The 19,207-nt window shown below is 41.2% G+C and overlaps 3 protein-coding genes across 3 annotated transcripts; 2 read left to right on the top strand and 1 right to left on the bottom strand.

The window, feature by feature from the left end:
* Positions 1 to 2,271: 2,271 nt before the first annotated feature.
* rep15 (RAB15 effector protein) lies at positions 2,272 to 3,383 on the top strand (the record flags this gene model as incomplete). The annotated part of the gene is made up of 2 exons (XM_083764121.1): positions 2,272 to 2,622; positions 2,825 to 3,383. The coding sequence occupies 2 exons, from the start codon at positions 2,272 to 2,274 to the stop codon at positions 3,365 to 3,367; spliced, it is 894 nt and encodes a 297-aa protein (XP_083620247.1). The 3' UTR covers positions 3,368 to 3,383.
* A 2,196-nt stretch (positions 3,384 to 5,579) lies between these two features.
* Positions 5,580 to 10,783, bottom strand: poglut3 (protein O-glucosyltransferase 3). Its single transcript, XM_083763163.1, has 6 exons — positions 10,437 to 10,783; positions 9,834 to 10,031; positions 9,196 to 9,479; positions 7,460 to 7,664; positions 6,948 to 7,144; positions 5,580 to 6,358 (listed from the first exon to the last, which is right to left on the bottom strand). The coding sequence occupies exons 1-6, from the start codon at positions 10,690 to 10,692 to the stop codon at positions 5,918 to 5,920; spliced, it is 1,581 nt and encodes a 526-aa protein (XP_083619289.1). The 5' UTR covers positions 10,693 to 10,783; the 3' UTR covers positions 5,580 to 5,917.
* A 1,241-nt stretch (positions 10,784 to 12,024) lies between these two features.
* Positions 12,025 to 18,728, top strand: dkk3b (dickkopf WNT signaling pathway inhibitor 3b). Its single transcript, XM_083763591.1, has 7 exons — positions 12,025 to 12,319; positions 12,698 to 12,820; positions 13,067 to 13,138; positions 16,970 to 17,062; positions 17,253 to 17,397; positions 17,846 to 17,996; positions 18,321 to 18,728. The coding sequence occupies exons 1-7, from the start codon at positions 12,125 to 12,127 to the stop codon at positions 18,373 to 18,375; spliced, it is 834 nt and encodes a 277-aa protein (XP_083619717.1). The 5' UTR covers positions 12,025 to 12,124; the 3' UTR covers positions 18,376 to 18,728.
* Positions 18,729 to 19,207: the final 479 nt, after the last annotated feature.

Here is a 19,207-nt window from a genome sequence, read left to right as displayed (position 1 = left end):
TTGAGAGAATTGCCTACGGTACAGCCTTTAGATAATAATCGTGTAAATCCTCTTTATCGTACCCAAAAGTAGTGGTTCTCAACTAATGTGGCTATAGATAAACCCAGGTGTTCCTCAACAGATACCGTTCTAAAATGATTGCTTGTTGGAGAACAAACCTTACACTGTATAAGAGTGTGGAAGAACTGTATATTTAATCTGTGATATATTTTAGTTAAAATATATTGCATCTCTGCAATTACTGGTCCTCATTCTTGGTGTGGTGTTTCCTTGCAATGAAACGAGATGCTTTTATTTATTTTTACTTGCCTTGGAATCAAAAGCTTCAATAAAGCTACAATAATTAAGCTGCTGTTCGATCTAACTGCTAATAAATAATATAGTCATATAGTAATGTATTGCTCTGCGGTGAGGTTGCCCTTGGCATTGCCATAACAATCCCTATCCAACAAAACCTGATCTCAGCTCTTTGGCAAAGGCCAGTGGTGGAAAGTAACCAAGTACATTTACTTAAGTACAATTTTGAGGTATTTGTACTTTACTTGAGTATTAACTATTTCTAATACTTTTACTTCTACTCCACTACATCTCGGATCCAAATATTGTACTTTTACTACACTACATTTATTTGAAAACTTTAGTCACTTTAACAGTCCTCAACCATTTTAAAATAGCCGATCTGCTATTTTTAAAAGATTTACTAGACATTTGAAAACTTGAAATGGGACATTCTGCACAATGAGTACCTTTGTTACTTTAGTACTTTTTCCACCACCGGCAAAGGACAACTTCACCACGTGTCTGCAAGCTCTCTCTAACCCCTGGCCTACATCTCCCATGATGCTTTGCTTCCAGTACCTCCTGGACAGAGATGAGACGCAGCAGGAGATGAGGCGGGGTCAGACGGCACTGGTCTGACGATGGGACCGTATTGACCTCGGTAACGCCTGTCAATCAACCCCAGAGACTAATGGCAACCTGCCTCATATACCCGTTACCTCAAGGCTACAATCTAACACTACTAGTGTGAAGACTCTTCCAGTCACTTATACCTCATATAATATCATTACTATAGAGATACTGTACTATCAATCAATCATGAGATATGACCTTCGGAGATTACGTTGGTGTAGTAGGACAAAGCACATACTGTAATGCTGACTGTTATTATTATGTTAATAATAAATTACCACATTGTCTTTTCTACAACAATGAACACAAGGCATGTGTTGAATGCTTTGTCATTTCCCTATCCAGTAATGTTGATTGATGTTGTCCACTATGCACATACATATATATACAATACTTTACTTGACTTTATTTTGTTACTATTATATGATAGAAAAGATGGGATGATCTTTAATGATGATCTTTAATCTCCATAAATAAATAAAAAACGGCAAACAGTTTAGCGGTTTGTTTGCCCATTACACCCTTCAGGCTCTTCCGTGTGTAGATGCTGCTACTCCCAACTAACTGGTAAGATTAGTCCTTTTTTTTGTTTTGTTGACTTACTCAACTTTTTGCTACTTACGCCACACCAATGCTAAGACAGTCTGGTGATTAGGAACTCGACCCCAGACCCTCGTCATGAGCACAGTAGATTTAGAGACATTTGAGGCTTCTGTTACCTCGGTGGACTAACTACTAAGCTTCACATCACTACAGGAGAGGAGAGCAGACGGTTCTACAGCAAGACCCACTCTGGTGAGTAATGTTATGAACTTAAAATTCATTTCACAGAGGCTTTATAGTTCATGTTAACCTGTTCTAAACACTGAATCAAATGGTCGGAACTTTTTGTCTCCACTACCACTAGTATAGAATTGGTCCACAACAGAAAGTTAAGCTTGAACTGCTTGGTGATTTGGTTTTAAATTCACGATTTAAGAAAAACCATTATCATGACAATGGCAGGTGTTTTCCTTCAGCTCTTGAAAATGTAAAACCAAAGATGTATTTCATTTTAACGTCAACGTAAAAAAAACTAAACAAAAGCCAGAGTATACAGTGAAATTCCCCTTTATACTAGTCTAGTCTAGGGACTTTTGATGATGTAAAAAAACAAGCACCCCACTTGATGGCATGTGGCAGCCAAGTCTATCGACTTTTAATGTTTGTTTTTAGAGTACAATGTTTGTTTAAAGTGAGGCGCCTCTCACTGTGTTCATGCAATTTGACAGTTTAGAAACCATGCATAAATATTTGTCTTTATATATTTTTTACAGTGTATTAGGGAGACCACCATCTGACCCTAATTGTCCCTACACCATGGGCCTGTTCAAGAGCAAGCCCTCCGCTCCACGCTTCCAGCGCCCCAAGTTCCTCTCCTCTTTAAACGCTTCCATACGCAGCTCTTCTAGTTTCAACCGGCTCTTCAACAGCTCCACCTCCCGCCCCTCTGCTGCCCCGGCCACAGCCCCAGCCACGGTCCCACTTTCTCCCGACCCATCTCAACCGAGCATCTTCTCCACGTTGTGGCGGCCTCCTCCTTCCAAACCCAATGAACTCGTCCCTCTCTTCAGTGACTGCGTCTTCATGGCATCCTCCAGAACCCAGGAGTACCTGGGCTTCAAGGACCCAGAGGACAAGTTCCACCCCGCCCCTGAGGTGCTCGATCAGGTAGAAAACACTGTGCTGTTTGGTATTAAGACTGCATCATATTCATGATCATCATCCATCATAAGACCTTTCCATACTGCACTCACAAAGTTGACAGAATATGTCTTTACTGCCCTCACAATTATATTAAAAAAGAATCCTCGTATAACTGATGTTCATTCACAGGGTTATTATAGTTGTATTGTTTTGTAATCCCTGGCAGATCTTCCTCATGACCTACATCTCTCAGAGCATCAAACTCAACCTGACGGAGGTCTTCAACTGTACGGCCATGACTCCTCAGCAGCGCATCCTGCTGGGGGTCGACTGGGTGTGGGCCGTCCTGGAGAAGAACAGCAAGAACCCCCGGATCCAGATAGCCGTCCAGGTGCTACACCTCACAGACAGCAAAGAGGGCGACGAGGACTTTCCCCCGGAGACGTGCTCGGAAACGATGTATATGGCACAGCTGGTGTCCAGCCACAGAACCATGTGTGAGAGGATTGTGGATTTCTGTGCGTCCATCGGCAGCGACTGCTATGCTCTCTTCTTGTTCTTTGGCAAGAAGAATGACGGGGCGAATATCTACGGTGTCCTCAGCAACAACTTCCACGCTGCCTTCGGGAAATGTGACAAAATTGACCGCAGATTGATTGAGAACTTCTTTAAAGGGTCAAGGTACCTCCACACTCCCACAGGCATGCTGCAGTCTATCCTTACCAAGAAGGAAGGGGAGCCACTCACGTTGCTGATTAAGTTCAGCTAAACGTGTGACGTTGTATTGCCGGTAGTGTAATTGTTAAGAAAAAATGCTACATAAATAACCATATGGTACTTCTCTATCTACTGAAAAGATCTACTATCTAAAAAAAAATCTAATATGCAGTATAGATCAAGAAGTAACTGCACATAATGCTTGGGAATACTTAGCTGCATATCCATTGACGGTTGGTGGAAAATGTAGTGACGAGTCATTTGCAAAACAATAGTCAGTAGTAGTAAAAAAAAACCTATGAATTTAACAGTTAATAGTTACACATAGTATCAGTTTGCTAAAATACAAAGTTAAAGTGTGAAATGAGAATTTGGAAATGCTGAATTTCAAGTCTCTAGTGATTGTGAGCCATCTCCAGTCAGTGTGATTAGAAATCCAGATGACGTATTACATTTGCGTGTGTGTGTGTAGTGAAATTCATCCACTCTATTTTTGAGTGGTGCATTGACTGTACATGCAGACTTTAGGTGATCCCCAGATTCCCCACTGGCCTTATACAGTATACTCAGGGCATACGTTCAATGGGTCTGGTCTACTGTACATGAAAGGCACTGGCACAGTAGTCCCACATCCCTACCCAGCTCTGATTGGCCCTCATTGTCCAGAACACATCAATGTGTTACTCAAATTAGATCATGCCCCCCTCTATCCCTTTATTGAATAATTAAATATGTGCCAACTCGTTTAAGTGTTTACTTTTATGCTTATCACAGTGCACATAGTTACCGTACCTTGGCCTACCTGTACACATTAAACTATATTGCTTATTTAAAAAGGATCATGATACTGGAGCGAGTCCGATTATTGGCATTTCATTCTGTGCAAAGAAGAATCTGAGGAAATTTTTACAGCAAGACGAGATCAAACTTTTGGCCCCCATGCCAACATTGATCAACTCCGGATCATATAGGGTTGAATCAAGTATTTTAGTCTCCAGCCCAATATTTGTATTGACTACACGATTGACTATGCAGACATAATGTATTGTTGGTCACTCATTTCCATGTGACATGGAAAATGTATGGTTTCAGTTTGTTTTTAGTGCACATCCCAGTAAAATTACCTCAGATTCTTCTTCTGACAGTATTATATACCGATTGAAACTCAAATTTATATAACCATCTTTCATGTCTTATATAGCCATATTGTTCATGTCTTATATAGCCATATTGTTAATTTTAAGATTGTAATAACACACAAACCACTGAGGTACTTGAGGTATTTTATGTAAAGGAAACTTGCATATGCTGCAAGAAAACGGGGTGCATACTTAGTTTAGACTAGTCATTGGTTAGACATAAGGTTGGTGAGGGGTGCGCTAAGAATCCTAATAACATTCAGAACAGCCTGCAGTGTCATAGTTTCAAGTTTGTGGGCTATTTATTTTACAATTTGCAGGTTGTGACAATGACATGAAATGAATAAAATATATTTATGGATATTGGATAATAGTTGGTGTGGAGGATAATGTTCTGCAGCAGTTGAGAATGTTCATGCCATTTTGAAGAGGATTAGTGGCAAATGAGTTACTATATACAGTTAGTTACTACATTGAGAGACGTTCATCCTACAGTGAAAATACAAAATCAAGCAAGCATGCAACTTTCACAATTTCTATATTGAATAGTAACAAGTTCACCTAAACATGAGTGGCCTTTTAATAGAAAAATATTATTGGTTTAAAGTGAGTAAATTATTCACTACCAAAATAGTTATAGCTATAGTGAAATGAATGAAGGAATAGTGTATTCAGAAAATACTGTCAGAAGAGCAATGCTTCACAAGGTCATACAGAGACATTCTTTAACTTTAACAAAGGCAACTTTAAAAAGGTATAAAAGAAAAACTGCATTACAAATAAATAACAGTTTTTGGTTGGGTGTCAGACTAAATGCCTGTTGGTCTGTTAGTACGTCGAACCCATGTCCCCGGAAAGAGGGGTGCATGTGTTTGGTTCGACTACATTGCTCATTCCAGGGGCATGGCCGTAGTTTGCAAGGCGTGCCGGTTCAGAGCGGGCCAGGCCAGCCCTGGAGCTTATCGTGCGGTTCGTGAGATACGTGTGCCTACTCAAAGCAGGCCGGGCCATTCTGGAGAACCCCTAATCTGATTATCTTCACAGTTTACACAGCGCACTCTCTTGGGTCCTCCACACACAGTACACATTCTATGAACGGTTCTTGAGATATGCAGTCGGACACCATCCACCAGTCACCACATGGTGTCGCCAAATCAAAAATCCTAGAGTATTACTTTCACACAGCAGAGCAGAAGAGACTTCTTGGGCTACATTTACAGGAATAGAAGCTCAGTGATATCAGTGACAGCCAACGGCACATTATATATACAATTATCCTCGTTAATCACTTTTCGATTTTAAAGAAAATGGCACAGTTTTAAACAAAGTCCCACCTCTGTTGTCAAATGACATCTAAAAGAAGACAGGATAATTGAAAGTGCAATGACCATGGGTTCCGGTTTTGACAACACTGGTAATACTTGTACATTACCAACGCACATTTACCTTACAAACAAAGTCCATCATAGTTCTTCCTTCTTCGTGGTGGGTTCATCTCTACCAGTATCAAGCTCACATTCACAATGAGCAGTGTCATCAGTCTCAGACACGAGCTCCATGTCTGGGTGTCGCGTCGGCCGATCCGCCTGTCGCTCGGAGTACATCCGCAGCACTTTGTAGTAGTAACAATACAACCTGTTCGGCTGCAGCAGTTCTCTGGCAGCGGCCTGGCCCGCTTCTGCGATTCTCCGTGCTTCCGCGTCGTTCGCTTTGGCCCATTTGATTTGTTCGATGAGGTCAGACAGGCTTCTCTCCACGGCGACGTAGTGGACGCCTGCCTTCAGATGTGTGTAAAAGTGCTCATAGTACGGGGAGCTCTGCTTCAGGACCAGACTGTTTCCCAGCATCAAGTAAGGAAAACGATACGCTGCCACTGTTCCATCCACATTCACTTGGTACTTGTACTAGAAAGTAGGAGAGAAACGCATTACCATTTGTTTTTTTTAATTTAAAGAGATTATTTAAAAATGAACATACCGGTACACAAAGTACTGTACTTAACCCATTCTGACCGGGCACCCATTTTGGTGTTAGCATCATGTTATGCTTTAGCTATTTAAAAATAGCAGATCTACAAGCTCATATCGCGCCACCGAGTGGCGCGATACGAGCTTGTAGGTCTGCTATTTTTGAAAAATCGAAGAGCGACTGACATTTTTTTAGAATCTGATCTCAGGTCACAATTTGGTTAATCAGACCAGTGTGTGTCCGGCGGAAACCTCGTATGAATCTGATCTCAGGTCAGAATGGGTTAAGCAGTGATGTAAATAGGGATGGTCCCAGGGATGGTCTTGTTAGAGTACAGTACTGAAAACAGTATTGCATCCCAGGACCCCGATGGTCACTTCTCAATTTAGTGAGTCTAAGGATGTAGGATGCAGGCTATTTTCTAATTGCAGTAGTGATATTTGAGTACATTTTCCCACCACAGCACAAAAGCATGCCATGGTGAGGAATGGGGGCCAGACAATGGAACAATAATTCTTCTCTTACCTTGAAGAAATCAAAGAATCCAACAAGTGACGCTTTCCCTATTTCCTTCTCTCTGTCCCTGAAGAAGAACCATCCTGTTATTCCTGCGTCCAACAACTCAGGGTTTTCCTTGGAGAGAGAGGCCAGGTGAAGACGTTCCTGCCGGCTGTCTCTGCCTCTGAAGAAAGCCTGCTCCGTTTTGTTGGGCCATGAAGGTCCTAGGAGATGCAGATGCAAATATCACACTGTAAGTATTACGTTTATTTAGAGATTAGAATTATTTGTCAGTTTAAATGAAACAATGTCATGATTTTACACGTGGTGCAAAAGGCAATTCTTTACCTCCACAGATCACAAATTGGGTTAGATTTGATTGATTGAATAATTTATATTTTAGAAAAAAGCACAGCAAAGTATAGTTCAATACAAGGTCTGCTAAAAGGATGTATAACCCAAGAAAGCACTATGGCTTGTTTCCATTAGGGTCCTTCATATTCAATTCATCTGAATTACTAACGTGTTATGCGAGTTACCCATGTTTCCTTGGATAGAGAGCAGGTCATTGGTCACACCCCTCATAGCCTCCAGGGTGGAGTGAGTGACGTCATAGGTTGGGAGGATGATATCCCGCGTGTCTGTGGAGCCACACCACGAGAGGATCGGAAAAGCATCGGTTTTCCTCGTCTCTAATGGCCAGTCTCCAACATTGATATAAAACTCCACATCAGGCAACCGCACCTTTAAGATCAGATAACATCAACTCGCCCGTGAACAGGATGTAATGGATCACTTCACAAGTGGCTGTTATAGAAAGGGAGATTTGAGTCTGACTCCGTAAGAGTGCCTGGGGCCGGTGACAACACAATTCAATTCAATTCAAAGGGCTTTATTGGCATGAGAAAACATACGTTTACATTGCCAAAGCAGAAAGAACAATACAACAATACAGCAATACAATCAAAACAAAAATTATGTACTTTGTCAGAATCTTCAATAGATCAACTTCTATGTACCAAGATCACTCGATGCAGGTATAGAGCAGGAATATACACAATGATTAGTCTTTACGGTGGTTGTGTTCCATTTGATATCCTTCTCCTATCACAGCAACTCACAAATCTTGCTGCTGTGTTTGCACATTGTTGTACTTCGCCCAGCAGATATGGGAGTTTTTCGTCATTGGTCATGTTTTCAAAATCTCTGTGTGTGGTTGTAATCTGTGGGAAGTATGTGTCTCTGATGTCTTGGTACAATGGACAGATGGTTAGGAAGTGTAGCTCGGTTTCCACTTCATTTAGTGTGCAGTGGGTGCATAGTCTGTCTTCTCTCGGGATACAGGTCTGCCTATGACGGCCTTTCTCGATCGCGAGACTGTGCTCACTGAGTCTGTACCTAGTTAAGATTTTTCTTTGTTTTGGGTCGGTCACAGTGCTCAGGTATTCTGCCACTGTGTATTCTCTGTTTAGGGCCAGATAGCATTCTAGTTTACTCTGCTTTTGTGTTGCTTCTTTCCAGTGTGTCAGATAGTTTTCCAATTTGGTTTAGTCCAATGGGTTTTCTATCTCGTGGCTCTGTTTGTGTTTGTGCCCGGAGTTCCAGGGCCAGCTGGCTGAGGGGGCATCTCTCTAGAGTTTCACTGTGTGTGAGTGCCTTGTTATGGAGTGCATCTAGGTCACTTTCTTTTAGGTGGTTGTAGAACTTAAGTGCTCTCTTTTTTTTTTTGATTATGAGTGGGTATCGTCCTAATTCTGCCCTGCATGCATTATTTGGTGTTTTTCGCTGGGTACGGAGAATGGATTTGCAGAATTCTGTGTGTAGGGTCTCGGTTTGGTGTTTATCCCATTTTTCAAGGTCATGGTTTGCTAATGGTCCCCAGATCTCGCAACCATAGAGGGAAATTGGTTCTATCACAGAGTCCAGTATTTTAAGCCATGTTTTAATTGGGATGTCTATTTTGATGTTTCTTTTGATGGCAACACATGTGTACATGTTTGTGAGCTTGTAGATTATTTAGTGCAGTCATATAGTATAGGGCTCTTGGGAATCTGGTCAAACTAAGTTTAAGGTTTATGTCACCCTGAAATGTTTCATGGATATGTTTGTTGCAAATCAAATTGTGAACCTGGCTACTGTCCATACCAAGGCTACTTAGTTTAACTTAGTCCTAATTTAGTACTGAAATGATATGCACTTGGAAAATGCACAAAATGCACACACACACACACACACACACACACACACACACACACACACACACACACACTCTTACCTTTCTTGTTAAGGAGAGCAACATCTCATCAGAGAACATCTTGAAGTCTGTGTATTTCCCCAGTGTGCGTCGATACACTTGGTTATCGACGATGGCGTAGTGAATGACACCTCCTCTGTTGGCAAACCTGGGAGGAAGCTCGCGACGGAGTCGCTGCAGATCAACTACAGGAAAAGAAGTGAAGTCCTCCAGAATCTGAGGCTCCTCAGCGGGACACTGCATGATGCTCTCCCAGATGTTAGCATCAGGCTCAGGACAGTCACAGTATTCATGGTAGACTGGACCTAATGGATAAGAAAAGGAGAATGTATTTGTTCAGTCCATAAGGGGAAATGTGGCCCTTTCAGAAGCAAGGTATAGTGGACAGTAGAAGGAAAGTAGCGTAAAGATATAAAATACAGTACGTATAATAAAATAAATAAAATATAAATTAGGCTTAAGCCTACCCAGTCTCCTATGACTGATGAGTTGAGAGGCACAGGGGCCCACTTTAAATTAGTATCCATTTACAAAATAGATCATGATCTATAATAATTTCTCAAACCTCAGAAACAGTATGTACAGAAACCGTACATACTGAAATATTTTGGATAATAATAATATTTGGCTTAGCGCATGAAGAAAGATAAAGTATATACCTTGAAGGATATAGGGTGATTTGGCAACGGCAACATCTTGGTGAAGTATCTCAATCTTCAGCCCTGTCGTTGTACTGCCATACAGTCGGTACCTTGCGAGGAAGGAGCCATCTCCTCTGTCCAGAGGTGGATGAACATGGATACGGATGTGTTCCTTGTGAGCCAGGGAGCTTATCCTCACTTTAAAAGTGTCCTTACCTACAAACAAACAAACAAGGTGTTTTGTGCAGATGTTACATGTATTGCTTCAATTATGCCGAGACAGGCTGGTCATATTTTTTATTTATTTATTTTTTATATATATATATTTTTTGGTGTATGAACATAGTATTCTAGGCTACTTCACACAGATAAAAATGTATGACATTTCTGGGGTTATTGTCTATGCTCAATGCTCATCAATAACCGAAAGATAAAGCACTGTTTTAGAATGCAATGTTTTGCCTTTACAACTTAAAAGGGAAAAGACACTTTGACGATTTTAGTTGTCAAAAAGAACAGAAAAGGGGAGGGGGACTTGAAAATAATTGGGTTATTATAGGTATTAGGCACCGTCCAAAGATGTATTGTTTGTTTCTGATCATGAATAAGGATGTATATTACCTGGAGAGAATGTCAAGTTTTCTCCTTTTGAGTTGACAGCCTGAATTAAGAAGAAGCGGACAGGTAAAACTACACCGGGGTCAAGACCTGAACCCCAGACGAGAGATCTTTCTGGGCTGATATCTGTACTCTCACTAACCGGGAAGTTTGTCCAGAAAATGAACACAATCGAGATAATGAACCTACTACTACTAGAGACCAAGTTCTCGGTACGCTTGAAGACGTTCACGGTTCTCCTGCAAGTCATCCTGCTCATGCTCACGACTTTCCAAAAGTGCTCTACTCTATGTTAATATTAACAAACTTTTCATCAATGTAGCCTAAATGTCTGCAACTTCTCCGCGGACATGTTGCCCAAGACAGTTGAGCTCAGTGAAGATGATGTTCACAATCACAAATATGAGCGCAGCACACACGGAACAAGTCGTGTGACGTACAGTCAAGTCCCACCAATCATGGACCGAGTCGTACGTCTTCGAGGTTTCCGGTCTGCTCGGTCTACGCAAAGAGAGTCACTGGAAGTTCAAAAGAGAGGCACATCTTTCTTTGTAGTGATTTGTAATAGTATACTGTATATGCTGTATAGGTTACATAGGCCTGTTTATAATAGGCCTGGCTGGCTGACTACATTAATATGTCTATAGAATTCAATTTGAAGTCTAGAACTATTTCAGAGGCCATTACAGCAAAGTCATGTTTCAGGGTTAAGAAAAAAAGTGAGTTTTTTTTCTAGCGAGCCTTTATCTGCCTTTGCAATGCATTATTTATTTATTTATTGTCATAGCATAGCTCTATCTAATCTATGATTATTGTCGGCACAGCGCGACCTTACGAGCTGTCAAATGATGGGGAAAGGGCGCCATCTGTTGGTGGGAACATGTAAATGTAACCATCCTTCCGCGGCACACAGTGTCCAATAATCTGCAGTGACTCAGTGAGTGCAGTCAGTCAGTCTTTTTCACTTTGCAATGCAATGCATCATTCATTCATCATGATGTTCTTTGTTTGGAGCTTTGTGTGAAATTACCATGTTTTCCCTGTATCTGTATCTTTATTCTTTATAATTGTATTGAATTTACAGTGTGGTTAAAATGTAGGGCAGGCTTAATTAGCGCTGGACTGGTCCATACCATAGCCCGTTGCATTAGGGCTATGGCTATATGGACCAGAGCTAAGGGTAAGGGCAGTCTATTATTGTTGTTATTTTCTTTCTTTCCAATACAAAGTTGGGAAATAACTTGTCCTTTTCACTCTCTCTCTCTCTCTCTCTCTCTCTCTCTCTCTCTCTCTCTCTCTCTCTCTCATCATCCTCTCCATCTCCTCCAGTCCACTCCATTCCAGCTGTTATCTATCTGCCTGTTTGCCCCGGGCCCCCTTCTCTCTCTCTCTCTCTCTCTCTCTCTCTCTCTCTCTCTCTCTCTCTCTCTCTCTCTCTCTCTCTCTCTCTCTCTCTCTCTCTCTCTCTCTCTCTCTCTCTCTCTCTCTCTTTTTCCTCTCTCTCGTCTCTAACTCTCTCACACTCCTCCATACCAGGCTCTTGAGCTCCTCCAGACTTTCCAAATAAAACACATCCTGCCGTGCCCCGCCGTCACGTCACTAGGCTATACCTCCTCCATCCACTCCCAGTATTAAGTGAACTTTAGTTTGTCCACTCCACAACATCTGCACAAGGAAGGAATAATATAAGAATGTCTGGTCCCGGCACCGCTGCGTGGACGATGCTGTCAGTGGGGTCTTTTTTGTGTTTGTTAGTGACCGGTGGCTTGGCGGATTCCCTCGAAGACGCACTGGAACGAGGCACGGTCAGTCTGAATGAAATGTTCCGAGAGGTGGAAATGCTGATGGAAGACACACAGCAAATATTGGACGAGGCGGTTGACCAGGTTTGCAATTTCTTTTATATTATTTAATGGGTCTTTTTTTGTATGAATGTATTCATGTTGCACAAAGCATTAGGAAATATCCGTAAAAAGCCACACAGGATGCTACAGGATCAAATCCACGGGGAGGGAAACGGCATCTGTTTTATACATGCTTTCTTTGCTTTCTGGCCCAGTCTATATTATTGTTGGTAGCTGTTGCATACTCGTTCTTTCACTCCCTTTATGAGCTAGGCAGGCACATTATCACTTTTTTTCCTTTCCTTTCAGGTCTATTAAAAATCCCTTACAGTCCTATAATCTGCATGAAATTTATTATTAGTAATTCATCACGTTTTCCAAACACTTTCTGATATCCTGGTTTACTCCACCATGCACCAGATAGCTGCCGAGAGTGCCAAATCTCTACATTCACTGGACTTCATTCCTAACTACCACAACAACCACACCAAGAGCATCAGTGATGGGGACAGAAATGTTCAGGTCCTAGACAGAACTGACAAGGTTGGTATGATACTATGATCCACTCAACTGAGACTGAAAATGCATCTTCAAATATGTATATAGCCCTACTTTTCCTCTGATCTTCAACAAGATATATTTTAAAAACTTCCTGTGTAGACCACTTGAGACACCTATAGGTTGAAATTCTATATTGCGTTTAGTATTTAGTTTCATGGGTATAGCTTTCCTTCGGTTTCCTATATATCTTATCTGAAGTCAGGCATGTCTCCTGTGTCTTGCTTCTAGCAATTTGACAACACAACAGGAGATATTCATCTCTCACACATCCATACGGACCAATGGAATACTGTGGATCATGTAAGTCTTTTTTATAGTGCATTTCTGAAAAGATTATAAGGATATTGTGTGATACTGATTAAATGTTCATTCTGTTTATGGACCATTGACTGAAGAGATCAAGAAACAGTATGTTCTTCACAATGCTGTTAAACCACATCTAGCATCACCCAATTTCAGACAGACTCCTTATTACATAATATAGGTTCACAAGAGTCCTCACCATTATCTTTTATATTTATGTTTTGTTTTTCTTCAATTCTATAGCTGACCTATTGTAGGTTCTTAGCCATATACATTTCACATTGCTGTAACTTCTAAACATATAAACCCCAAGAATTCCTTAGCTTTGCAAGTATAGAAACAAAAATGATGGAATCATTTCATGAACTGTGGTCGTATTGTCTCACCACATTTTATAAAAGAATGAGGTCATCCCTATAACTATAGCGTACACTACATACAATATACTTTTCATAGTTTTAGCCAGCAGGAGACCAGAACGAATCTAGGTCATTATTCCTGTGTTACTGCCTGTTTTACCATCGTGCAGTTTATACGGTAATACTTTTTCTTTTTTCCCTCTTTCGTCTTTCTTTCTCTGGCAACCTTACAGAATGTGGTTACATTTATAGAGCATGCCGCTGGAAACAAAATGCCAGCGAGACAAGTAAGCAAGCTGGCAAGCCAGTCAGGGAAATATACTCTGCTGTAATGACTATAAAAGACTTAAATAAATGAAAAAGGATCTCCCACAAACTCTTTGGAGAAATTACACTTACTTCAGTTTGTGTGCTGCTAGGTGATGGAAAGGTTTATTCAATTTAGGCATTTTTGGAAGAAGTGTTTATGAAGAGAAAATGAAAATAAGTGACTACAGGGCTATAGTGTGACTAATAGCAGCTGTAGCCATATGGGATGTATCAAGACAATTGCAGACTACCACTGTGGTCCACTGTGTTTAGTCTCTGCAGTATATCTGTCTGCCCCAGTGGTCTCCTGTTATCAGATCAATGATCATCGCTTGTCACAGTAACAATACTGAAGATGCACACAATATTTTCCAAATTATTTCCACTGAACAAAATAAATTGACAAAAGGCACTAGGCAGCAATTAGAACGGTACACAATCAAATCCTCAAAATGGACCAAAAGGGGGTATATTTTTCCAGTCTGAGTTAAATGAATACTGAGAATGTAATTGTGTATGGCTGGGAGGGGAGTTATACTGAGGACCGATGCCAGGCACGCAGTCCAAATCATGTCTAGACAAGGTTTTTTACACTGTAGATGTTCACACATATACATGTGTGAACATGTGCACAACTGCACTGGCATGGATGCGTGTACGTGTGTCCATGTACGTGGGTGCCCGGGTCACACCTGTGTGAAGTGAGGGGCACTCTCATTGATTAGGTGATGTAATGATGATGTAAAACAAACTGTGTCAAAAAAAACTTTAAAACTTTATTGTTAATGGGATTTAATGTTTGTGGACAAAACAAACATTTAGGGACAAAACAAACATTAATTTCTCTTCATTGTCAATGGTGTTTTTAAAGCAAACATTTAACTAAAAACAAACATTAAACCTGTGGAGGGGCTGGCGCCCCTCAAACATCTTATAGCATGCTCACATTACGAGGACTGTCTCATTATTATATGGAAGTAAATAGGTGATGCATCCTAGCTCAAGCTTAGTGACATAAATTGTTAAGAAATGTAGTAAATCTTGGTTCAGTGTCTGTCTGCATGTTGCTGTAACTTTCCCTGCGAGAGAGAAAAGGCAAGAATGGTTTTCTATGCCATCAAAAGGAACGTTAAGCTAGACATCCCAAATTCCAATAAAAATCTGCTAGATTTGGGACAAAACACCAAACCGAGGACCTGCAAGCAGAACTCTGCAAATATATCCTCCACACCCAACGGAAAAACAACAAACAATGCTTGCACGGCAGAATTAGGCCGATACCCATTCATTATCAAAGTAAAGAAGATGGCACTTAAAATGTACAACCACCTAATAACATAGCCCGCAACCATAGAGAAAACCTACGGGGATGCCCCCTTAGTCAGCTGGTCCAAGGACTCTGCACAAAGGCAAGCACAACATGCCAGATGGAAAACCCATTGGATTTAACCAGATTATAAGAAAACAAAAAGACATACAGGAAAGAGACAACCCAAAACCAAAGCTAAATGGAATGCTATCTAGCACAATAAAAATAATATACATTGGCAGAATACCTGCGCATGGTAAATGACCCAAAACAAAGTAGGTAGTACTAGGGACAGACTCAGTGAACACAACCTTGCAATAGAGAAAGGCTGCCACAGACAGACCCCACTCCCAAAGGAAGACTCTATGTGGTGGCAACAGAGCTACACTTTCTAACCACCTTCCCATGCACTATACCAGACACAAGACACATACTTCCCACAGATTATATACACCTTAAGTGAGTTTGAAAACATGACCAACAACAAAAAAACTCATCAGCAAGATTTGTGAACTGTTGCGATGAAAGAAGGTTAGCCAACCAACCTAGTACCTTCTGTACACACTACTGAGTAGACCTCTAGACTATACTGCATGTTTAAACAGAGCTGCTACCTTTAAACACATTTTATATCTGAGCCTTTTTTGTATAGGCCTACCATTTAAATTGTTTTGAGAGAAAATACTGCTATTTGTCCCAAAGTGACAGCAAATATATAACATGTATGACCACGCAATGTGACACTGCGACATAGCTCTGTTTACACAATACTGTACCCCCTCCAACTGTATATACTTACTTTCCTCATTGTAAACAGTTTTTATTATATTTTGACACTTGCTTTGGCAATGTAAATGTTTTCTCATGCCAATATGAAGCTCCTTTAAATTGAATTGAATGGGTCCTTGGCCTGAAAAACATTGAAGACCCATGGTTTGAGGATTGCCCTCATGTTGTGAATGTGTCACAAAATGGAAATCGTTTTCGTGCTTTTGATGTACCGGTAGTTTTTAAAGTTGCCAGAGTCCAGTCAACTCTGCAGCGCCTGCTGTTTCAGTGACTTGGCTTGATTTCCACACTGACTCCCCTGAGGGAGAACAGAAAGATAGAAAGCTTGGAGTAGTTGGATTCATTGGCCTCATTTTGGCACATGCTGTTTCCTCTGTCTGCCGAATAAAACTAAGACTGAATCCCACATATGTAATCACATTTTCTCAAATGGGTTTCACACAGAGAGTCAGACTCCCAGTCCCAAGTCCCCAAAAACGCTGTCTCCGTGTGACAGAAAGGGCAGATCGGCTAAATACTTGCCCGGGTAACGCAGAATACGTCCTCGTCTGGACATTGTTTGAGTGGTGCAACCACTCCTACATCCAGCTTGCAATGTCCGTGTATCTGTGTACCTGTGTACCTACCTGTAACTATGAGCATGAGTGGTGTGCGCATGTGTGAAATTGGAACGAGAGAAGTATGTGACATGGCTGCCACCTGCTGGACGCAAACGATACAGAGAAGAAATTGGAACGATACAGAGAAGAAATTGGAACGATACAAATTGGAACGATACAGAGAACCAATAGACGGGAGTTGCACCACTCGGTTCACACTGATGTGATTTTTTTGATATACTGTAGCAGGGCAGGATCTTCTATTCAGTATTCAGCTGATCTAGCTAATCTTTGTAAATAAATATCAGAGCTATTCCTTTTGTCAACACTGACTATGGGTTTGTTTACCAAATTATATTTTTCTGATGGAGCCTACTACTTTGAAAAGCCTCGATGCCTTCTCTAAACGTATTCATTCTATGTTCTTTTGTTTTTATAACACTACTGTTAAACCTCACACCAGGAGTGCATGGTTGATGAAGACTGCGGTGATATGAGATACTGCCTGTATGAGATTGAGAGCTCCAAATGTCTTCCCTGCATACCAACGGATATGGTGCGTAAACAATCGTATGATTCATTAAAGTCCACATGGCAGGCATGGAGAGGTAGAGGATTATAATTTTACATAAACTTGGTATTAACAAAGTGGGCCATGAAATAGATTTTGTGTCTACAATTCATTGTGAGTGCATTAATACAGTGCTTTTGTGTGTTTGTTGGTGTGCATGTGTGTCCTCATTCAGCCCTGCACTAAGGATGAAGAGTGCTGCGCAGGTGATATGTGTGTGTGGGGCCAGTGTTCAGTTAATGTCACCAGGGGGACAGAAGGAACTATTTGTCAGTTCCAGAGTGACTGCAGCGCTGGCCTCTGCTGTGCCTTCCAACGAGGTGAGTTTGAGTAGCCTCCAGTGGTCATGGACATGTTTAGCTATACGACTCACGGTATGCTGCCACATATTTTGGATTCTGTACCTATTGACTTGGCTTTTTAAAGTTTGCTGGAGGGCCTCGTTTTGCACGACATGCTACATGCACCGCTGGACCGATAGGCGGTAAACTTTGCACGCACACTCCCAGTAGGCCAAGGCAGAATTGTTTTTCAAATCGGCCTGTTATAGCGCCACCGTGAGACAGAGTTTTGTGACTGTAGCATGAAAAAGTAAATCCCAGTAGTTAATACCTCAGAATATGTGATGATACAGAAACCAGTATCTCTGATCTGAAGAATACTTTGTAACCTTTTTTCTGAAGGAAGTGGAAAGTTAAACTGTTTGTTCCCTGTCTCCCCTCACACACCTCTATGTCATTTTTACTCTCTCGCTCTCTGTTTCTGCAGAGCTATTATTTCCAGTGTGTAACCCCCGACCAGAGCAGGGGCAGTCCTGTGCGAGCCACCCCAACCTGCTGATGGACATGCTGGCCTGGGACCAAGAGGGACCCCGTGACCACTGTCCCTGTGCCCCTGGCCTCCAGTGCAAACCCCACGGGTGAGGACAACAATGGCATCAAAGACATGCTCAGTGGAGTGAAAGAATTCAATAGAATATAACTTTTTTGAGGCAACGGTGGAGTGCACCCAGAATTGCATTTTTATACTCTATTCAGAGCCACTGGTGTTTCCCACTACGCCAAAAAAAAGCCGATCTGCAAGCTCACAGTGCATAGTGAGCTTGTGGTGTTCGCCCCCAGAGTAGGGATGTTAGTGTTCATGTTCATGTTAGTGTTCATGTTAGCATCATTGTTGTACTTTAAATGAACATTGTGTTAATATTGTTTTGTTTCCCCCAAAATCTCTTTCTGATTTATTTTAGACGTGGATCTCTTTGTGGGAAGGTGCAGGCTGAGAAGGTCCCTGGGGATGAATGACTGATCTATCGAAGAGCAAAGCTGGTATTATTTTAAACTGCGTAACCCTGTCCAGAAGTGATGCTTGTTGACTTCAGTTATTCAAACAATCAAAGACTGCTCCAGTAACTGAAAATGCAAGGTGTTGTTTCTGACAGGACTCACTTGTTGCACTACTTTAGTATTTGTGCCTTACTAACATGTTTTAGATAGCACATTTTTTATGATGTAACTGAATGGAAATTAAAGACATGTTCTTAGTTTTATTGACTAAGGACCAATAAGAGTACTGTTAAAAGGTGTGTAATATTTTTTAATATGAATAAACTTTGAAACAAATTGATTTTTCCCCTACAGGGTAGCTTGGAACACTAGGTGGCAGCATTGTGTTTTTTTCTCTTTTTTCTAGAATAGATGAAACATCAACATTGAGCAGTAGGCACACACACACACACACACACACACACACACACACACACACACACACACACACACACACACACACACACACACACACACGACACACGACACACACACACACACACACACACACACACACACACACACACACACACACACACACACACACACACACACACACACACACACACACACAGGATTTAATTATGAATGCCTCATGAATATAAAACCAAATGAAGGTACATAAATAAATGTAATTAGACAGTAACTACAGTTTTCAAACTAGAAATACACTCTGTCGAGGTGCCAACTTGCACCTTGCACACAAGTAGGCCATACATGGCCTTTATGTACATACATACATAATTACATACATGGTATTGGAAATTGGAAATACTCAAGTAACTCTTTTTCTCATTTAATTACTTATTGT

Source organism: Protomyctophum parallelum, assembly GCF_964188405.1.
Source record: "Protomyctophum parallelum genome assembly, chromosome: 4".
NCBI lineage: Eukaryota > Metazoa > Chordata > Actinopteri > Myctophiformes > Myctophidae > Protomyctophum > Protomyctophum parallelum.
Note: the sequence above shows the minus strand (reverse complement) of the source record. Positions and strands in the feature narration are given on the sequence as shown.

Excerpts from the sequence above, each read along its gene's own strand:
- poglut3 (XM_083763163.1), bottom strand. The coding sequence starts at position 10,692 with ATGAGCAGGATGACTTGCAGGAGAACCGTGAACGTCTTCAAGCGTACC. Across the intron at positions 9,480-9,833 it reads ATCACCCTATATCCTTCAAG|GTCCAGTCTACCATGAATAC; the intron begins GTATATACTTTA and ends CTTATCCATTAG. Across the intron at positions 6,359-6,947 it reads GATTCTTTGATTTCTTCAAG|TACAAGTACCAAGTGAATGT; the intron begins GTAAGAGAAGAA and ends CCTACTTTCTAG.
- dkk3b (XM_083763591.1), top strand. The coding sequence starts at position 12,125 with ATGTCTGGTCCCGGCACCGCTGCGTGGACGATGCTGTCAGTGGGGTCT. Across the intron at positions 12,320-12,697 it reads TGGACGAGGCGGTTGACCAG|ATAGCTGCCGAGAGTGCCAA; the intron begins GTTTGCAATTTC and ends ACCATGCACCAG. Across the intron at positions 13,139-16,969 it reads AATGGAATACTGTGGATCAT|GAGTGCATGGTTGATGAAGA; the intron begins GTAAGTCTTTTT and ends ACCTCACACCAG.